This window comes from Rhincodon typus, chromosome 11, assembly GCF_021869965.1.
Source record: "Rhincodon typus isolate 14 chromosome 11, sRhiTyp1.1, whole genome shotgun sequence".
Lineage (NCBI taxonomy): Eukaryota > Metazoa > Chordata > Chondrichthyes > Orectolobiformes > Rhincodontidae > Rhincodon > Rhincodon typus.
In genome coordinates, this window is record NC_063342.1 from 73461212 (window position 1) to 73483286 (window position 22075).

General features: G+C 45.6%; 2 protein-coding genes across 3 annotated transcripts in view; both read left to right on the forward strand.

Moving 5' to 3' along the window:
• The first annotated feature begins 204 nt into the window (after nt 1-204).
• On the forward strand, nt 205-10716 carry LOC109931904 (MICOS complex subunit MIC26). The gene is given in 8 exon segments (XM_020531172.2): nt 205-238; nt 241-377; nt 2085-2139; nt 3912-4010; nt 4814-4905; nt 7410-7526; nt 7905-7962; nt 10513-10716. Coding segments are annotated over 7 exon segments (561 nt in total). The 5' UTR covers nt 205-219; the 3' UTR covers nt 7947-7962; nt 10513-10716.
• Nucleotides 10717-11417: 701 nt separating this feature from the next.
• The window catches only part of mbtps2 (membrane-bound transcription factor peptidase, site 2), a 29153-nt gene continuing 18495 nt past the window's right edge, over nt 11418-22075 (forward strand). For both annotated transcript variants that reach the window (XM_020531171.2, XM_048602642.1), the window contains exons 1-6: nt 11418-11512; nt 11901-12049; nt 12732-12870; nt 15412-15515; nt 19316-19443; nt 19551-19669. In XM_020531171.2, coding sequence (XP_020386760.1) covers nt 11438-11512; nt 11901-12049; nt 12732-12870; nt 15412-15515; nt 19316-19443; nt 19551-19669 — 714 coding nt within the window. In that variant the 5' untranslated portion in view covers nt 11418-11437. The remainder of the gene's footprint in view (nt 11513-11900; nt 12050-12731; nt 12871-15411; nt 15516-19315; nt 19444-19550; nt 19670-22075) is intronic.

The following is a 22075-nucleotide window of genomic DNA, read 5'->3' on the forward strand; positions in this document are numbered from 1 at the left end:
ATGAAGGGCAATTTTTTTTTACACAGAGAGTAGTTTGTATATGGAACGAACTTCCAGAGGAAGTGGTGGATGCATTACAGTTGCAACATTTAAAAGGCATTTAGATAAGTACGTGAATAAGAAATGTTTGGAGGGATCAAGTGCAGGCACGTGGGATTGGTTTACTTTGGGCTTATGGTGGGCATGGACCGGTTGGACCCTGTATGACTCTATGACTCGATGTCTGCCAGTAACCTTTCTTCATCGTTGGTTTGCAGTTGTCACTTTACACAACCCCGGACAAAAACTATCAATTTGTGGAGGCAAAACCAAGCCAGCTGGAAGAGAAAATCTCAGAACTCCGAAAGTTAACTACTGCGCACACCACAGGGCTCCAGGTACTGCAGAATTCTCACACTCTGTCCTCTGCAGGAGGAGTTTTGCAATGCTTTGAAGCTACTGTGCTCGGTATTACAGTTCCTGCCCACCTTGTTGCCTCAAGGAACAAGAATGACAATTGTGGTTCTGCTTCTGCCAAAATCACGCGTGTCGAGACCTTTGGGTTCACCAGTTGTTTCTTCCCTATTGTTGAGTATTTTTCGGGACGGGAGAGAACTGGTTTAAACTCTAGGCTGATGCCCTGTTCCACATTATGCATGGATCAACTACCGCTGAAGGGGGGAGGTTTCCACTGTAAAGACGTTCTGAATCCAAGCATTGCAACTGTGATCCTGAAGAGATCAATACATGGGAGCTTTGAGAAACCATGTTTTGCTTCTCTTTGGTTTGACCCTGGCCAAACCCCAAGAAAAAGACATTCTGATAATTATCCCACTGCGTGTTAATGAGTCTTCAGCTTTATGTTTCGGTGTTATGCTGATCACGGTGACTGACAAATTCCCTTCCTGAAGATCGTGATCTGTTTCGGTGGATGGAAGGCGAAAACATTGCTGATTCAAGAGTCTAGCCAATGGTGCCTACATCCTGGAAAAGAGCAGGTTGTGAGGGATTAGTGAATCCCTTCTCACCAACTTTGAGACTGTCTATTCAGCCTCCGCTGCTGTCAAACTTCCCTCTTCCTGCTTCCAAAGCCAAATATCCTAATTCTGCCCTCGCCTTACGCCAAGAAATGTTCGATTTACTTCATGTGACATCAAGAAACGGTTGGATACTGCAAAGGCTATGGGCCGTGACAACATTCCAGCAATAGTACTGAAGACTTGTGCTCCAACTCGCCACTCACCTAGCCAAGCTATTCCAGTGCAGCTACAACACTGGCATCTACCCGACAATGTGGAAAATTGCCCAAGTATGTCCTGTACAAATTTAATCTGGCTAATTACCGCCACATCAGGCTCCTCTTGATCGTCAGTAAAGTGATGGAAGGGTCATTGAAACTGCTGGCAAGAGGCATTTGTTCAGCAATAAACTGCTCAATGATGTTAGTTTGGGGTTCTGCCAGGGTGACAGAATGTTCGCCTATGATTGCACAATGTTGGGACCATTTGCAACTCCTCAGATATTGAAGCAGTCCATGTCCAAACGCAACAAAACTGGGACACTATCCAGGGCTGATAATGTTACATGCCACTTCATGCCTCATAAGTGTCAGGCAATGATGATATCCAACAAAAGAGAATCTGAGCCATCACCCCTTGACATTCAGTGGCCTTAGCAATGCTGAATCCTCCACATCCTGGGATTTTTTGTTTGGGACGGAGCCTCTTCTCCCTTCTCCTCTATATCTGACTGACTAACAACCCAAATGCAGTAACCTTCTCCATCTGACTGACTAAATTGGTGGTTCAGTAACCCTTCAACAATTCTGAGCGACCCTTTGAAAAACTTTGCAGCCAATCCCATCCTTGTTTCTAGGCAACATTGAATACTACAAATAATTTCGAAATGTCAAATGTATCAACCCCTCCCTGAGATTTGCAGTCTCATGTAGTACAAATTGCATGCAAAAATGGTTGCTATCCCAGACTTATAGACCCCTATGTGCAGGGTCAGGATGAAGTTAAAGGAGATAATTGAGGACGCTGAATTTCTCCTTTAAATGCAGATTGTTCTTTCTTGAATTAGGTCTGTTTTCTTTCTCCTAGGATGCTTACACAACAGTGAAGCCTAAAATGGAAAACGCAATTCAGTTTGGAAAAGGTAATAATTCCTCAGTGCACTGTCACTGTCCTCTGCACTTTATACAGCATGGGAAATGATGGTATCGATGCTTGGCTAATGATCCCGAGGCAAACCTTATGGGAATGTGCGTTCAGATCCAATTGCAGCAATTAGTGAAATTTGAGCTCAACTCATAAAATCTGGAATATAAACCTCACCTATGTGATGATTGCCATGACAACTAACGTTGGTTGTTGTAAAACCCATCTGGTTCACTAATGTCCTTACCTGGTCTGGTCTACATGTGACTCCAGACCCACACCAATTGGGTTGACTCTTAACTGTCCTCTTGCAGGGTCTTACTGAGCTTCCAACTATTTTATTGTCCATTTGTGGGATGTGGGCATTGCTGGCTGGGCCAACATTTATTACCGATCCATAATTGCCCTTGAGAAGGTGGTGGTGAGGAGCTGCCTCTTGAACTGCTGCAGCCGTTGGGGGGGGTAGGGACACACAGAGTGCTGTTATTTGTAGAATGGAACCATGGTCCATCAGCTGAAAATGTAAAGTACATCTCCAGGACATCACGTGGCCTCCCCCGTGCACTGTGACCCCAATTGTATAGATTCTCCCTGTACAGTCTGTCACTGTCAAAGCTATCTCCCTGCATGTATTGAATCCAGTCACAATGTTACTGTATTCTTTCAGGGGATGTGTGTGTTGGTGTTAAGGCCAGGCTTTGTTGCCCATCCCTAATTGCCCTTGGACTGAGTGTCTTGCTACACCATTTCGGAGGGCAGCTAAGAGTCAAGCACATTGCTGTGGGCCTGGAGTCACATGTAGGCCAGACTGGGTAAGGATGGCAGTTTCCTTCCCTAAAGGATACAAAGGAACCAGATGGGGGTTTAGAATCATAGAATCCCTACAGTGCAGAAAGAAACATTTGTTCCATCGAGTTTGCACCAACTCTCCGAAGAGCATCCCACTCAGACCCAGCCCCCTACCTTCTCCCAGTAACCCTAGATTGAGCATGGCCAATCCACCTAACCTGCACATCTTCGGACTGTGGGAGGAAACCAGAGCACCCGGAGGAAACCCATGCAGACACGGGGAGAATGTGCAAACTCAACACAAGAGGGTTGCCCGAGGATGGAATCAAACCCAGTTCCCTGGTGCTATGAGGCAGCAGTGCTAACCACTGAACCACCGATCAGTAATCATTGCTGTTACTGAGTTTGTCTTTACATTCCATTTAAATTCCACCAGCTGCTGAGGTGGGAGTTATTTGAACTCTCACCCTACACGCCCGAGCACTGAATCTCTAGATTAGTTCAAAAACATCACCAATTTACAACTACACCACCTTGTCTCCTGCTCTTCAATTCAATGATAGGAGGAGGGATTTTAGGGAGCAGGCGGAGGGTGAGATTTCTTATTTTCATTCACTCGAAGGCCAAGGTTGGTGTTGGCTCAAGGGCATCCAGGGGATAGACAATGAATATTGGCCCAGCCAGTGACACCCGTGAGTGAATAACAAGGCAAAAAAAATCTAACCCTACCGTACAAAGCTCAGTTCTTGAGCGTGTCTTGGTGTGAGATGAGCAAGCATTCAGTTACCCGTCTCAGATCAGTGTATTCCATCTCCAGTCAAATGGAACTCACTGCTGGAGACGTGGGAGCACTGAAGATACCATTCCATGACAATGAGTGTATCCTTTGTAGTATAAATGCTGGGTGGACTGAGGGTGTGGAGATGGATTGAAAGACCAGTGGACTGGGATAGTGCTGACATCTTGTTTTGCCTTCGGTAGATGGCTATGCCTTTCTGAAGAACCCACCAACTGGATTCTACCCACGTGCTGGAGTCATCGCAGTGGCTGGAGTAGCTGGTCTCCTCCTCGCTGGGAGGGGTAGGAGCTGAACAAACCTTTTACTTCAGATGTGCTTTTGTGTGTGCAGCCAGTGAGGAAATGGTGACACTGTGGTAATGTCACCGGACTAGGAATCGGTGAATGATCCCTGGATACGGTTCAAATTCCACTGTGGCATAAGTGGTGAATTTAAATTGAATGAATAAATCTGGAACCTGAAGCTCATCTCAGTCATTGTGACCAGGAAACAATTGTTGCCACTTATCAGCCCAAGCCTGGATATTGACCAGACCTTGTATCAAGTGGAAATTGAGATGGATTGTAAATTATTGGGTCCCCAGCACTGATCCCTGTGATACTCCACTAGCTTCATTGTGCCAGCCTAAAAATGACCCATTTAATCTGATTGCCTGCTTTCTGTTAGCTAAGCAATACTTGATCCAACCTAATATGTTACACTCGTAGTAGTGCAGTGACCTTCAATGTGGCCCTTGATGAAATTCCTTCTGAAAATTCAAATCCAACATATCCACGATGTCACTTGTTACTTATTCAAAGAACTCTATTGAATTAGTTAAAGATGATTTCCTTCCTTGTTGACTGTACCTGATCACTTTAAGATATCATGGTGATTGACTGAAAACATGGTCGGTGTTGGGGCTAAATTATCCCTTCTTACTGTTGTTCCAGTGTTCACCTCCCCAATCCCAGGCTCAGCCTCGGAGTTGAATTGCTAACTTGCTGTCTCTGTCTCCATGTGGAGGTCATTTCCTCAGCCTGGTTTCTGGGTGCTTTTCCCACTGTGCTTGCTGTTCTCTGCTGACTTCCAATTTGTTTGATAGGTTCCCGGGTAAGAAAAGTGCTTTATTCGTGTGGGTTTGTTGCAGCCTGTGGCTCTCTGTATTATCCTCAAGAAACAGTCGAAGCAGTAAAGGTAAGTGTATTAATCCCTGTTGCTTCAAATGGCAACACACTGATCAGTGAAATACTCCACAAAAGATTTTTCTAATGTCTTTTTATGTGATTGATGTTAAAGTTCTGTGCAGATACTAGAATTATCAAAGTAGGTTTTATCTCTGCCTGAAGCGTCCAGGACTGTTTATTAAAGGCTGTTATAGATGTAGATGGGTTGGTCAGATGGGCAGACAGTGGCACATGGTGTTTAACCTGATAAGAGAAGAAGAAAAAAGATGAGGGAGTATTTCATGAATGACAGGACATTGGGTCGCTTAGAGGAACAGAGAGATCTTGGGGTAATTATTCACAGATCCCTGAAGTTGGCAGAGCACATGAATAGGATAGTTAAGAAGGCATATGGGACACTTGCTTTCATCAGTCATGGCATAGAGCATAAGAGCAAGGAGATAATGTTGGAGTTGTAAAGTGTTCATCAGGCCATAGCTGGAGTACTGTGTGCTATTCTGGTTATCTCACTACAGGAAGGATATGATAGCATTAGAAGGCGTACAGAGGAGGTTTACCAGGATGTTGCCCGTGATGGAGAAATTGAGATTTGAGGAGAGAATAGGCAAGTTTGGATTGTTTTCTTTAGAGCAGAGAAGACTAAGGGAGGACATGATTGAGGTGTATAGGATTATGAGGGGCATGGAGGAGGTGAATAGAGAGCAGCTGTTCCCCTTGGTTGAGGGGTTCAGTCACTAGCGGGCATAGTTTTAGAGTAAGGGACAGGAGATTCAGCGGCGATTTGGGAAAAAAACTTTTCACTCGGAGGGTGGTGGGAATTTGGAATGTACTGCCTGGGCAAGACATAGAGAGTCATAGGGTCATACAGCATTGAAACAGATCCTTCAGTCCAACCAGTCCGTGCTGAACGTATTCCCAAACTAAACTAGTCCCACCTGCCTGCTCCTGGCCCATATCCCTGTAAACCTTTCCTGTTCATGTACTTATGCAAATGTCTTTTAAACATTGTAACTGTATCCACATCCACCACTTCCTTAGGAAGTTCATTCCACACATGAACGACCCTATGTAAAATAAAATTTGCCCCTCATGTCTTTTTTAAATGTCTCTCCTCTTACTTTAAAAATGTGCCCCCTAGTCTTGAAATCCCCCATCCTGGCGGAAAGACAACTGCCATCAACTCTATTTATACCTCTCATTATTTCATAAACTGCGATCGGATTGCCCTCAACCTCCTATGCTCCAATGTAAAATGTCCCAGCCTCTCTTTATAACTTAAACCTTCCATACCCAGCAACATCCTGGTAAATCTCCTCTGAACCCTTGTGGAGGCTGGAAACCTTGCAACCTTTAAAAAAATATTTGGATGAGTACTTCAAATATCATAACATGCAAGGATATGGGACAAGTGCAGGGGTTAGCGCACTTTTAGTGGTGGTTATGTCGATGTAGACTCGATGGGCCGAAGGGCCTTTTGTGCGCTCTATGAATCTATCTATGTCGTCATCTGAATTTTCACAACCTCAGAAGCTCCCAAAGTGTCTTGCAGCTAATGTTGTTATCTCTGCAGAGCACTCCATGTTATAACCTCTGCAGAGCACTCCATATTGTAATGTAGGGAAACACAGCTGCCAGTTGGCGCATAGCAAGCTCCAATAAGCAGCAGTGTTTGTTGATGGATTGCTTGTATTTAGGTGGTAATAGAGGGATACATATTGGTCCTGACACAAGGTAGTTCTTGTTCAAAACACAGTAATGCATTTGAATCTAACACCTGAGAGGGTGTACAGGGCCTCTGTTTAAGAACTCATTTGACACCTCTGTCATCTTCTGAATAATGCAACCAAACGTCAGTTCAGATTTTGTGCTCAAGTCCTTGAATAGGATTTGAAGCTGCACCCTTCTAACTCCGAGGTGAGAGAGCTACCCACTGAGCCATCGCTGACACCATATTACCCAGCCAATATTTTCATTTTCTCTGTTGAGGAATTAAAATTAACCCAGACACCCACACAGCAGGTGGGATAATAAAGAGCACTGGGGATTAAGGGAGGGATTGGGAGTGACAGGGTGGAGTATTAAAGGCTACAGGGAGTGAAGGGGAGAGTGGGAGTGACAGGGTGGGATATTAGAGGGTACAGGGAATGAGGGGGAGAGTGAGAGTGACAGTGGAATATTAAAGGGTACAGGGAATGAGGAGGAGAGTGAAAGTAGACTGGGTGGCTAGTGAGCTGCATATTGTTGAGTTGATTGGTCTACACTGTACTGTCACTATAATTTTTGCTTCACTCTAATACAGAACTGCTGATGGTCACTGTGTTTATGCAGTGAGTTAGAGTGGGAGCAGAAAGTACCAAATCTGATCCAGCCTGGTCAGTGTTCTAAGGGAGGGTGATATTTCAGTCAAGGCACATTGTAATGATGAGCTGCACTGACAATGAATATGGTTGTGGTGATTTGCAGCTCTCTATGTATGTGCTGAGTGTCGCTGATTATCTGTTATGTTTTATTCAGCTGGCCAGTACAACTGTTTATGAACTGTCGATGCAAGTGTACCTAAACATTGAATCCTTGTGGAAAAAAAATACACAGAGGGAACAAGGACCTGTCCCAACACTCAGTAACAATCAGGTATTCTAGCTGTGGCATTTATAACTGTGTATGACTTCAATAAAATACAGGAGAATCTCTGACACTGGTCAATACAGTACCGACACCCAGGCTGAACAGAGTGGATCTGGGCAGAGGTGACCCTGGACAACTCTGAGTTGACCCTGAGCCTAACCCTGGACAGCTCCAGGCCTACCCCTATTCCTGACCCTGGGTTTGTGGTGCCCTAGCTCTGTGTGAAAATGTTGAGGGTAGCCATGTGAGCTGCTGAAGCCCTGCAAGTCTGGTCTAAAAGGTCACATCAATCAGAAAGTCACGTTGACTGCTGGGAATTGATGAGGATTAAACATCTGAATTTTGATGCTGTGAAAGTAACTGGAGCTCTTGTGCTTTTTAAAGGCTGGAGATGTTCAACAGTCGGGTGAGAACACTTCCTCCTGAACTCTGTCAGTCAGCAGTAAGTATGGTTTGGCTTACAGGCCTCCTATACCTGTACAGTGGTGTCATACGGTTTGGGGGTTTAGACCCCAGAATATGTCTGCCTGTCTGACAGCATAATTATTGATCCTGGGATGGGTGGGTGGGAGAAGTGTTTCCACTGTATAAGTTGTTTTCATTTCCCTCCTGCTTGGAATGGACCCCATCAGCCTTTATGTTGAAGGTTTAGAGGTGGAGATGAGCCAGGCACCAACAAGCTGTGAAGACTGTCATTTATGGCAAATTCATTGCTGGGAGGCAGTCACCCCAGATCACCTCGTCATGTCACAGGCTTTGAACCGAGCATTCAGGGCATTTCAGTTCAGTTCAGCCAAGCTGAACCCATCCTTAACAACACAGTGGTTGATTTAACTGTACTTGTACTCCAAAGGGCTGGCTGAACAATCCAGATGATTTGAGTTTCAAATCATATTGTCATGGTGGTTTGTGAATGCAAACTCGGTTTTGGAAGAATTACACTGACAACCAATGGTGTGCTTGCATGCACTAGAAGCTAGATGTGTTAGGACCCAGGTCCCTGTTCTTTGCAGACTGAATGAACATGTAGTCACACTGCACCTGTTTCAGCTCAAAATAAGTGGCACCCATTTGATGATTTATTTCTCAAGGCAATGCTCTGACTCAGAAAAATTGTCCTGCTGTCTCGGTCTCCTCTTTTCTAAAAGGAGCCCAGCTGCTTCAAAATTTGTCAGTAGGTATTAACCTCTGTTTTGAAGTCATTCAAGTAAATGTGACTCGCCACATCAACACAGTGACTACTACAGCAGGTCAGAGGCTAGGAATACTGCAGTGAGTAACTCATGTCCTGACTCCCCAAAGCCTGTCCACCATCGACAAGGCACAAGTCAGGAGTACAATGGAATAATCCCCACTTGCCTGAATGAGTGCAGTCCCAACAACACTCAAGAAGCTTGACACCATCCAGGACAAAGCAGCTCGCTTCATTGACACTACATCCACAAGCATCCACTCCCTCCACCACCGATGCTCAGTTGCAGCAGTGTGTACTATCTATAACCATGGTGGCTCAGTGGTTAGTACTGCTGTCTCTCAACATCAGGTACCTGGCCTCGATTCCACCCTCAGACGACTGTCTGTGTGGAGTTTGCACATTCTCCCCATGTCTGCATGCGTTTCCTTCAGGTGCTCCAGTTCCCTCCCACAGTCCAAAAATGTTAGGTGGATTGGCAATGCCAAATTTCCCAAAATGTCCAGGGATGTGCAGGCTGGGTGGAATAGCCATGGGAAATGCAGGGACAGAGAAGGGTGGGGTGGGGTGAGTAGTGTATGTGTGTTTGTGAGAGAGTGAGATTGCCATCTACCATGTTGGGATTTGAACTCCGATCCCAGAATATAAAAGTACTGCTTGGCCATCACTTCTCCAAGTGTTACTTTCAGTTTCCCCATGCCATTCTCAATGTGCTGCACATATTTTTATATAGATAGATATTTACACATTAAAAATATATTGGCACATTGAAATACTCAGCGATATATATAAAAATTAAAAGCATTACATTTTTAAGGATAGTGCAGGAAAATGGTGCTGAATGATAAGATCAGGTATGATCTTAGTGAATGGTGAGTGTGCTCCAAGGGCTAAATAGCTTTCTTTTCCTATTCTGTCCTTTCTTAGAATCCATACAGTGCAGAAAGATCCTATTCAGCCTGTTGGGTGTGAAGTGACCTCCGAACAGTATCCGACCTAAATTTAAGGGGTGCCATTTTAAGACTGAGATGAGGAGGATTTCTTCTTGGAGGGTTTGAGTCTTTGGAACTCCTTTTCACAGAGAGCTGTGGGAGTAGAGTCCTTCTGTATATGTAAGGCAGTAAAGTGAACACGACGAATATCGGATCTGCCATGATCTTATTGAATGGTGGAGCAGGCTACTTCTGTTCCTATTTCTTAGGGTCTTACAGTGGCCTAATTACTCAGATTGTAGGGGGCAGGGGAAAGGAATGTACCCTCTTAAGGGTGTAGGTGCCAAAATGGAAGACTCATTGTCCCAAAATGTTGTGGCCCCAAAAACAGCTGGCCATGGAGCTTGCAATGGCACCTTCCCTGGAGTTGGGGTCCAGCCAAGCAAGAAAGAGTTTAAAAAGTATATAATTCGGGTTGATCACTAGTCCTTGAGCCTCTCTCCTATCTCGGCCATGAGGTGCTTGCCTAGATTCTTCACCATCCTTCAACCCAAGTCCGGTTGACAGGCACCCCCTCTGCTGTCACAACTTTCCATCAGAAAACCTACCTTCCCCACCCCTCTCTGTTGTTAATGGTTTCACCAAAACAACACTGTCTCAGACTCAAAGGAAAGTTCACTTATGTTTTTCTCAGCCAGGCACCCTGAGGGGAAGGGTCACTGGACCCAAAATATTAACTCTGATTTTTTTCTTCATAGATGCTGCCAGACCTGCTGAGCTTTTCCAGCAACTTCTGTTTTTGTTCCTGAAAGGATATCTTCCTGCTGCTTTCTCTAGACAGGTTACTAAAGCATGTGTCTTCTGGCAGGTTGTCGAAGGGAACAGTTGGACGCATGACTGAAGCTATATTTCCCCTATGAAACAGAAGGAACTCGAATCATTATGACTATGTTCATCAAATCTTATTTATGACAGTTGAGCGGAGAATTATTATTTTTGTTTGTGAAGGTGCTAACAACTGAGAAATATTTGTGTATATTGAACAAGCTGCAATAAAAATCCAAAAGTCTCACCAGATGTCTTAATTTGTTCTTGTGGGTTGTTTGTAGGATTACACAGGCCAAATATTTCACTGGAGCTACAAACTGGTCCCAGTTCCCAAAGATCATTATTCTTTCTGTACAAGCATTTCCTGTAGCTCAATGGGAAGCAATCTTAACCTTGGAGCCTGAAGGTTATGGGTTCAAATCCCAGTCCAGTTCACATCCCATTTTAATGCTGAAGGAGTGCTGTACAGGCCACCTCTGGAGTCTGGGTTGAGAGTCCACCCTGTCTCCGTCTTAAGAGGTCTTTGCAGTCTCTTCAACCTTCCCCCACGTTCCATGAAAGGCCCTGGGTGGGAAAATGGTACATCAGCTGCAGTCCTCATGGTAGAACAACCACAAAGTCTGAATAAAAGCAAGTTACAGAAGATGCTGGAAATCTGAAACAAACACAAGGGGGTCAGTGTAAGGTAGAGGTGGGTCAGTCTTAGCGGGAAGGGAGGTCTGTGAGGGGGGGGGGGGGATGGGTGGGTGGGGGGGGAGGAGAAGGGTGAGTGTGAAGGGGAAGGGTGAAATGTGGGTGGGGGTAGGGGGAGGGGGGTGAGTGTGAAGGTGAAAGGTGGGTTGGGGGGAGGGGGGGTGAGTGTGAAGGGGGAGGTGACAGGGTTTCCCTCACTACCCCCTCCTCGTTCTCTGACGTAACCTCCGGGCCCACGTCCATGATTTCCGGTAATCGTCATTTCCGGGAAAATGGTGCCTCTCTCTGCGCTGCTGTTTCCGGTCGGAGTTTGGTGCGCCCTTTCCCTGGGGGACTCGGCCCTTAAGGTCCGTGAGGGAGGGAGGGAGTCACTGATACATCACCCCCTCAATATACCCCCCAATCATTAACTCCTCCCTCATTCCCCCCATCCATCTCAAACCCCCCTTATTCCCCCCCATCACCCCCTCATATCCCCAACCCTCCATCGCTACCTCATCCCTTCTTCATCCTCCTCCCTCATTTCTTTTATTCACTCACACTCTCACTGACTGTGTGTCTGTCTCTCTCTCTCTCTCACACACACCCTCACAATCACAATCACACACACACATTTGTTCACTCTATATTTTTGCTGGATTGTGGGTGATAATAGCTGATATTTGCAGTTTATTGGGTGGGTGCGTTTGTTGGCACTGGCACTGACACTGATTCCAGTCTCTTCTGATTGCCCAGTCATCTCCCAGTCTCAAGGCTCGTTACGAGGAATGGCTGACAAACCACGGGATCAGCATTGCTCCCTTCCATGCCCGGTGGCAGACCGCTGCCTTCAATCGCCTCTTTATGAAGTTGGGGCGCTGGAAGCCTCAGCTCCTGTACTTCTGGTAAGTTACATATAAAACCCCTTCTCAGCGTCCATCTGGCATTGTGTCAGAAGATTGAGTTCATCGTTCATGTGGCCATTTCTAAGATTTGAGGTGCCAGTGTTGTCAGTCAACAGTGCTGTGTGTGGAATCTGGCTGTTGACAGGTATTACTGTATTTTCACAAATCCAATAATCTAAATTTCTGTCTGTTATGAGACCAGATATAGGGTTCGGTATTGGGTGAACATTTTGAAAGTGTTTATCGTTGTATGTCACCTGAGGTTGTACCTAAATGTACCTAATGATCCAGTCGAATAGCTCAGAGTGGAAACTAGGCACACAGAGAAAATTTTATTGTTGCACATTGTGTAATTTTCAATGTGAAATGTTTTCCTCTTGGGCTGTTTCCCACTGTGGTATGTACATTGTAAATAGTAAGAATATTACAATTGCATTGAGACACCTATGAATCGAATGTGCTGTATGGAGACAAGTTGAGTTTTGTTGGACCTTCTGTAATTTTCAAACCAACATGCCCCACAGATTTTATGAATATATTTTTGGGAAAAAGACGGTGCTGTTAGCTAAGCATCTTTTAAAGCCATCAGCATGTTTTCAATGAAGTATCTGTTGACGTTTCCATTATTTCCAACAAATAATTGGTACAGGTGGTGGATCACAGGTTTTGACTTTTGTTCCAGGTTCAATCTGGGAATGGCCTTCGGTGTGATCTCAATGTTCGTCTCAATATTGCTTCTAGCCAAAACGTTCTCTCAGACATTGGCATTAATGACAGCAGAGAGCCCTACACCTGAGAATGAACGTATTCTACAAGTTGTGGTGAGTAACCTTAAATGCAGTGGAGAACAGAGACACCCCAATGTCTCCGAGAAGCCTGAAGACTTTGAGGGGTTGTGATCAGGCCGATAATGACAGATCATAGAATCCCTACCATGTGGAAACAGGCCAATTGGCCCATCGAATCCAAACTGCCTCTCCAAAGAGCACCCCACCCCGACCCCATGCCCTATCCCCATAATCCTGCATTTCCCATGTCTAACCTACCTATCCTGCACATCCCTGGACACTATGGGGCAACTTAGAACGGCCAATCCACCTAACCTGCACATCTTTGGACTGTGGAAGGAAACTGGAACACCCAGAGGAAACCCACACAGACACGGGGAGAATATGCAAACTCCACATGGACAGTCACCTGAGGGTGGAATCGAACCTGGGACCCTGGCGCTGTGAGGCCCTGTGTATGCTGTGAGACAGCACTGAGCCACCATGATTGTTTACACTGGCTGTCGAGAGGGGGTTCCTCCCAGTACTAAGTACTGCATCCCCTTGTTCTTGACCTTCAACCCAGAGCAAACATCTTTCCTTAACCTGCACCGTTGAACCCTATTGTGTTTCAATAAGATCATCTCGCGGTCTTCTAAATCCTAGAGAATATGGGCAATGTCTCCCCAGAGGACGTACTACCATTCTACGAATTAGTCTGGTGAACCTCCATTGTGTTTCTGTTACAGCCTCCTTTCTCAGCTAAGTGTGATGAAAACTGCCTGCAATGTTTCCTGTGTAGTCTCGCCAAATTCAAGGTAGAAGAATATTAATGGGGAGGTTAAGCATGCGGGGACATTGTGGGAGATAAAAGACAGAGCTGTCTGTCAGCAGCGGAATAATACAATCTGTGTGATACTATCCTTCTGCAGTGGTAGCAGAAGGAGGCTGTTGTATCTATGCCAGCTCCCCGCAAAATTAACTCACAAAGCTAACTCCAATGCCTTTACCCCGTTTCCACAAACCTTTACTCTTAAGATGCAGAAGGTGAGAGGAGACACAGCCATCATTTTCCAAATTTCTTGTGCAGAAAGGGGTGAAATGATAAGTGCAGAAACTGCAGGCCAGTCAGTTTATTCTCCGAGATAGGGAAGCTTTTAAGAACACTAACTTGGGACAAAATTCACACTCAGACAAAATGTGGGTTAATTAGGGAAAGCCACTGTGCATCAAGAGGATTCAGGGGCTCGATGAAACTACAGTACAGATAAAGGACTGTGGAGGGATTTGGAAACAGACCGGACTTTCAAGCACAGGAGAGACAGGTGAGAGACTTGGTGTAGGGTGAGACATGGGCAGCAGAGCTTTGAGTGTGCCCACATTTACAGAGGGAGGAATGTGGGATACCAGCCAGGATACATTGGAACAGTAAGGGTAGCATGATGGTTCAGTGGTTAGCACAGCTGCCTCAGTGCCAGGGATGCGGGTTCGAACCCAGCCTTGGGCGACTGCCTGTGTGGAGTTTGCACATTCTGCCTGTGTATGCATGGGTTTCCTCCGGGTGCTCCGGTTTCCTCCCACAGTCCAAACCTGTGCCAGAGTAGTTGGACTGGCCATGCTAAATTGCCCATAGTGTCCGGGGATGTTCAGGCTTGGTGGATTGGCCGTGGGAAATGCAGGGATAAGGTGGAGGTGTGGGTCTGGGTGGGATGCTCTTCGGGGGGTCGGTGTGGACTCGATGGGCCGAGTGACCTGCTTCCACACTGGAGGGATTCTATGGTTCCAGTGGAGTCTAAAGCATAGCCAAGTGTTGAATAAGGGTTTCAGTAGTTGAGGCAGGGGTGATGTTGGGTGAAGTTATTTAAGTGGGGACGGGTGACCTCACAGATACGAGGTCATAATGTCTCCTCTCGCGTCAGACGTGACAGCAGGTTGCGAAGAGACCAACTCCATCTCGGATTGTTGTCAGGGAGAGGGATGGACGTAATATCTCGGAAGAGGAGTGTGAAGCAGGAACCGAAATCAATGCCTTCAATTTTGCCGATATTTAATAGCACACAAGGTTGGCCTGTTCGGTACTGGGTCTCGGATACATCGCCTGACCAACAACACTGAAGGGCTGTGGAGAACAGGGGCTGCACGTGGAGGGTTAGTTGGGGTGGGTGGGGGGTGGTTGTGGTCAACAATTTAGTGGGAATGGGGTTGAGAGAGCAGAAGGTGGGGTCCCACGGACAAGATGAGCTGAGGGAGACAGGGCAGAGAGGTGCGAGTTGAGGGCTAGGGTCGGGGTAGCTTCAGAGGAAATTTCACCTGGTGGACTAGTGAAAGGGAGGAATGTGGCAGAGGCAGCTGATAGTGAGTGTGTTGGATCCAGCCAGTTAACAACTCTTCCTTTAGGCTGTTTTGTTTGTCTGACATGAGAGTAACCTGGTTAGGCTGGATGTATACAACGTCCCGAATTATGTTTGCTGTGCAGTCTCCTGTAGTTGCAAACAATTCTTGCTGCTAGTGTGCACAGGCAATTCTATGGAGCCTTATGGAATATGACATGAACAGTGACGATAACTATTAATTACATCGTGTTGTCTTCAATAGGTGCCTGGTGTGAACCTGCCAATCAGTCAGATGGTCTATTTCTTTGCTGCAATTTTGATCAGTGGCGTCATTCATGAGATAGGTCACGGCGTGGCCGCAGTCAGGTACGGAATTATTTACTTCCTTTGTGTCCTTTGCTTCTGAGGAGATGGGAGTCATAAAAAGGTGCAAAGGGTGGATTGCTCCACTCCAGCCTGGACTTTAAACAGGGTTCTTTTGTGTTTCCCATTTCTTTTCTCAGGGAATAATGTGAACTGGGTGAAGGAGCTTGCAGTCTGGTTAACAAACCTGTCGTGATGTGAACTGTCGTCCTGTGACTGTAACCATCTCTATTCCAGCCTCTCGTCTTGCGCAGGGGCTTGCTTTTGTAGGTTCCCAGGCTCCGTACATTGTCAGCGTGGTGCTGGAAGGCGCCCCACCCCGCCACGATCTGTGCCCAGAATTGAGAGCTGGAGCTTTTGTCACCATTCGCCAGCCCTGAACAGGGCTGGATTTGAGCTCAGTCTCTGCAGCCCAGAATGGAATAGTACTGCTGAAGCAAGACTTGGTTTCCCCATCAATGTAGAATCATGGAAGATTCATGGAAGCAGGCCATCGAGTCCACACTGACCCTCCGAAGATTATTCCCACCCATACCGTGTATATCACGTGGCTAATCCACCTAGCCTGCATATCCTGGACACTATGGATAATTTGCCATGGCCAATCCAACTGTGCTGCACATCTTTGGACTGTGGGAGGAAACCGGAGTACCCGGCAGAAACCCACGCAGATACGGGGAGAATGTGCAAACTCCACACAGACAGTCGCCCGAAGGTTGAATCGAACCCAGGTCCCTGGCACTGTGAGGCAGCAGTGCTAACCACTGAGCCACTGCGCCACCACATTAGCCTAGGATTCTGGATTAGCAATCCAGTGACATTACCATTTCACCACCACCTACTTCAAAATCTCTGACATCAGAAGTCTAATCATTTTTGTCCATTCCCTTTCCTCTTCTGTTCATTTGGAATGAAGGTGGCAGAGCCTTGGACGATAAGTGTAGCACAGTTTGATACTGTATATTGCTGGAATTAACAGGCTGAATTTAACTGTTTCTGAGAGCAGGATTGTGGTGTGTTGTGCCATGGCACTATCACTGAGCTCATCGCCTGTGATGCCACTGAGATACCCCCTATGTGCTGTGTGCAAATGTCACGATGGTGGGGAGGAAGATTCTGTGTGCGCATTTGGTCAGAAGCCCTCTTTGCCACCACTACCCTTGCCCTGAGATGAGCTTCCAAACCCACATTCATGCTGTTATGAAGACCTGTGTTAGTAATCTATAATATTGTCTGATTTCATCCTGTCTCATTTGCTGCTGAAACATTTGTTCAGGTCTCCTTTCCTTCTAGATTGGACTATTCCAAATCAACTCTGGCTTGCCCTTAGGGGTGGCACAGTGGCTCAGTGGTTAGTACTGCTGCCTCACAGCACCAGGGACCCGGGTTCGATTCCACCCTCGGATAACTGTCTATGTGGAGTTTGCACGTTCTCCTTGTGTCTGCGTGGGTTTCCTCCGGGTGCTCCAGTTTCCTCCCACAGTCAAAAGGTGTGCAGGTTAGGGTGGATTGCCAATGGTAAATTGCTCATAGTGTCCAGGGATGTGCAGGCTAGGTGGAATAGCCATGGGGAAATACAGAGTTACAAGGATAGGATTAGAGGGTGTATCTGGGTGGGATGCTCTTCAGAGAGTCAGTGTGGACTGAATGGGCCAAATGACCTGCTTCAACACTGTAGGAATTGTCTCTTACACTCAACCTCCATCACCTCAAGGTCATCCAAAATTCTGACAGGCATCTGTTCACACAAGCTTTTGATTTTAAAATTGTCATCCCGGTTTTTAAATCCATCTATGATCTCTCTCCTCCTATCTCTGTAAACTACTGCAACCTCTCAATCCTCCGAGATATCTGTGCTCCTCTAATTCTGGGCCTCTTTTGCATTGCTACACCATGTTTGGATCTGCCTTCAGCAGCCCTGGCTCCTCTTTCTGGAATTTCCCTCCATAAACCTCTCTGTCTCTTCCTCACTTTCCTCCTTTAAGATGGTCTCTTTAAGATCTACCCCTTTTACCAAGCTTTTGGAGTCTGACTAAATGTTGCTTTAGTTGACTGGATGTTTAAGTTTGGTCTAAAATGTGTACCTGTGAAGCTCCTCAGGGGCTATTTTCAGAAGTTAGTGTTGCTGTAGGAGCTGCTTTGTTGATGAATTGCTTTAGATGGAGCTGCTGCATTAGGTTATGTCACATACATTAGGAGCTATATCACAGCACCGCCTACAGATGCAATATTTGTGGATTATGCAATGGTATAAGTTTTAAAGTTCAGGAGTTACAGATAACCCACGTAGCCAGTCAAGAACACAAGTCATTTTACAGTTGTTTGTTAATTTTAGGAAGCAAAAGATGTTAAGAGTAAGTAAGCTAGTAAAAATAAAAAGGTGGTACGGTGGCTCAATGGTTAGCACTGCTGCCTAACAGCGCCAGGGACCCAGGTTTGATTCCACCCTTGGGCGACTGTCTGTGTGGAGTTTGTACATTCTCCCTGTGTCTGCATGGGTTTCCTCCCACAGTCCAAAGATGTGCAGACTAGGTGGATTAACCATGGGAAAATGCAGGGTTAGAGGGATAGGGTAAGGGGATTGGTCTGGGTGGGATACTCTTCAGAGTGAAATCGATGAGCCAAATAGCCTGCTTCCACACTAGGGATTCTATGATTCTAAGTAAGTATATGGTGTAATCTGAATAGACCGGCAAGGCATAGAAGCTGTTACGGGGGAGAGAGCAGTTTACTGATCCCAGTGGATGGGTGACACAGAACGAGTGTCGATCTCTAGCTTGTGTCGATCACATGTTACCAATGTCACTGATGTTCTTGTCCAGCACGTTAGCTTGTGGTCATCTTTAGTTTACCTCAGACTGGGAGTCATTCGTTAGCCAGCACTGGACATTTGTATAGATAAAAGGGTACAATCCGCTCTCCTGTCAGCTTGGAAACGTCACCATGGAAGCCTCAACCAGAAGGCCTTGACATTTTGAGCAATGGCTCCTCTTCCAAGAGAGGCAAAGAAAATGTCTGCTTTGCCTACAAATTCCATCAGGTTCTAGAATATCCTTACAGCGGTTTTAAGGCACAAGAGAGAAGTAAACAAACAAAAACAAAATTGCTGGAAAAGCTCAGCAGGTCTGGCAGCATCTGTGGAGGAAAAAACAGAGCTAATGTTTTGGGTCTGGTTACCCTTCCTCAGAACTGGAAACAAGTTTGGAGAGACAGCTGGGGAGAAAATTAAATGTAATGATCACTTTTTGAGAGTAGACTACTGGTTCTGTTCCGGTTACTGTAGTAGTATGAGTACCTGAATGGCTGCATGGGTTCATTGGATCATTTGAAAGGGTTGCAGACTTGACAAGACTCTTGGGGCAGGTCTAGGAGGGGCTTTTTTTTGAGTGGGGGGAGAAACAGGAAAAGCTCTGGTGGCTCTGAGATGGTGTTAGACTCTTTGGGGTCCTGGAACTTTCTGCATGATCAAGCTCAGCAACTACAAGAGAAGCTGAATTTAACACCATGAAAAAAGACATTTAAAACCCATCTTAGAAGTACTCCCTTTCCTCAGAAGATGCTAACATACAGAGAAGAAACCCTAATACCATGTATCCGAAGGCACTGAGGGAGTTTAACCTGAAGTTGGATAATGGGATGGAGTTAGAAACCTTTTCATATCTTGAACCTGTTTTTGATATTCGTGTATACTTCAGGAATTCAGCTATTCTTATTCCTATTTGTTTAGTTTAAAGTTGAAAATGTCACTTGTGATGACAGAATTGTTGAATTTGAATTGTATTTCTTCCCTCTCCACTGTGCAGGGAACAAGTGAGATTTAATGGGTTTGGAGTGTTCATTTTCGTGATCTATCCTGGGGCATTTGTTGACCTCTACACAAATCATTTGCAGTTGATATCCCCGATCCAGCAACTCCGGGTGTTCTGTGCAGGTAAACCTCACTGCACTGTCGGGAAAGTTCAGTTAATCTCCAAGGCTTGCTTCATTTTGTCAGGTTTTGCATGTAAAATGGATTTTGTTTCTTTCCTACCTTGGCAGGTGTGTGGCACAACTTCATCCTGGCATTGATGGCTTTGCTGGTCCTGTACTCATTGCCAATCTTCCTGTTCCCACTGTACTACACAGCGATTGGGGCACTGGTCACTGAAGTCGCAGAGGTAATAGCTCTCTGAATCAACCTGGCAAAGATTTGCACTCACCTTTGGGTGTCCACTAGTCTCGTCACCACTGTACCCACAGTATTGGCCGATATCTCTTGGAGAAGAGTATTTTGCCTTCCATCATCACAGGCAGAATATGTTAAACTGATTTGTGAATGTGCAAGTGACAATAAATGTTCCAGGATCTTTCGTTTAAAGCATTAGAATTGCTTAAAAAGAGAGACGCATTGCTGATGTTGTTCATCTTGAGCCACTCAGGACAGACTCTCAACAATGCCAAATCTCAAAGGGGACAGCAATTTATACTGCTTGAGAAAGGAGCGCTGATTGGTTGGCAGGTGGACTCTGGTGGAGATGTTGCCAATGCATTATTTCTATGGAAAAGGGACTGAGTGTGAGGATGGAAATGTAGCAGAGATGTTCATGTGTGCACGTAGCCACAGAACAGGGCAACTGTAGCAAACAAGGTGAAAGCGAAACAGGGATTGTTAAATGAATATATTGACACTATGTTATTAACTGTGTTGAAGTGGAACAACATTGAGTGAGTGAGTCAGCATTAAGCAGGAACTTAGCTGAAGAGGGAGTGAAATGAAGACTGACATGACTGATTGAAGGGTTGTCCTATGATTAAGTATCATACACCTGCATTCTATACAGTTTCAAAGAGTGAAAAATGATCAGAATGAAACATGTAAAATTCTTAAAGACTTCAACTTGATAGGCACAGAGATTGTTTCCCTTGTATGGAGAATCTGGAGCTGGGAGAGTAATCTCAAGATAAGAGCTGATCGATTTTCACTTTGTTTGGGAGAAATTTTCTTCACTCAGAAAGGTGTGAATCTTTGGAAATCCCTACCCCACAGATTTGTGGATAATCAGTCGATAAGTATATTCGAGACCATAGCTGCTGACCTGAAAGGCACCAGGAATGTTGTACCCATTCACTCATTCTTCTGTGTGGCTAACTCCACATGCATGACTGTTCCTGATGCCTCATGGATCATGTCCAGTGTTATTGTATAACTGATTCTAAATCCTTGCTGTGGGTCCCACTGATTGAGCTGGAGAAACATTGAGGTAGAGACTAAAGTTCTCCCTAGGCTAGGTCCAGTGTGTTAAGCATTGTGCATATTGCCTGGGTAACTCAACTGTTGCATAATAGAACTTAAAATCCCAGAGTCACACGTTGGGTAATGATTTATTTCTTAAATATTTTCATAAATATATTTTTTATACTTTTTTTTTTACCAAAAGTGATCTTTAACTAAGTATTACAGTTAATTCTCCACATTGGAAGTTGTGAATCTCAATTTATTGAGATTTCCTGATTACTTCTTTTCATCAATTACTGAATTGTCAGAGGCCTGTCTTACATTTACTGAAAGAAAGGTGGACTAGCAACGATAACCTGAAAGTGGGCCACAGAACTTTATTGTTAACCAGTGTCAAGTCAAAATGTTTTATTGCTGGCAGCTGACACTGATCCTATGCAGAAAGTGCTCCAAGGGTATTGCAACATAAATAAACATAGCTAAGCGATCAGTAGATTGTTGGATACTGGGCCAGTGCTTTCCAGAGTTTTCCCCCCATTTGTGGCTTAAATGTGAGACTTGAACAATTGTTGTGACCCAGAGCTGTCAGAATGTGGTTGGGCAGGGGAAGGAGCAAAGAGAGCCATGGAAATGGGAGTAGGGGTAGAGAGCTGTGAGAGCAGTGGCTGGAAATAAAGAGCACCTAACTTTGCACAAGCGGTTCTTTGGAACAAGTATTGGGCCTTAAAGATCAGCTGGTTAATTAATTGATTCTAGATTTATCAATTGAATTTAAATACCCACCAGCAGCTGCATCATGTTCTCAGAATCATTAGCCTCAGCCTCTGGGTTGCTGGTCCTCTGCCGTTGTCACTGCTCAGCTTGTAGCTATTAACACCGTGCGTGGCCAAAGATGCCTCTCAGCCTGCAAGCTGGAAATTTCAGCCTGCGCCCACACTTTGGGAAGCCCTGCAGTAAGGGAGTCAGCAGGTTGTATTGCTTGGTTAGGAAAGTGGAATAAATGTACAAGTTCAGCTGTGATCCAGTGGAATGCTAGAGCCGGCCTCGGGGGTCCAATCCTGTTCCTTGTGAGAGCCTGGGCCTCAACAGCTTTTCAGAAGAGAGTTTCAGATCTCTGCTACCATTGTGTGTCTGCGTGGGTTTCCTCCGGGTGCTCTAGTTTCCTCCCACAGTCCAAAGATGTGCAGGTTTGGTGGATTGGCCATGCTAAATTGCCCCATAGGGTCAAGGGATGTGCAGGCTGGGTGGAAAATGCAGAGTTTCAGGCCTAGGGTAAGGGGATGGGTCTGGGTTAGATGCTGTTGGGAGGTTCGGTCTGGGCTGAATGATCTGATTCCACACTGTAGGG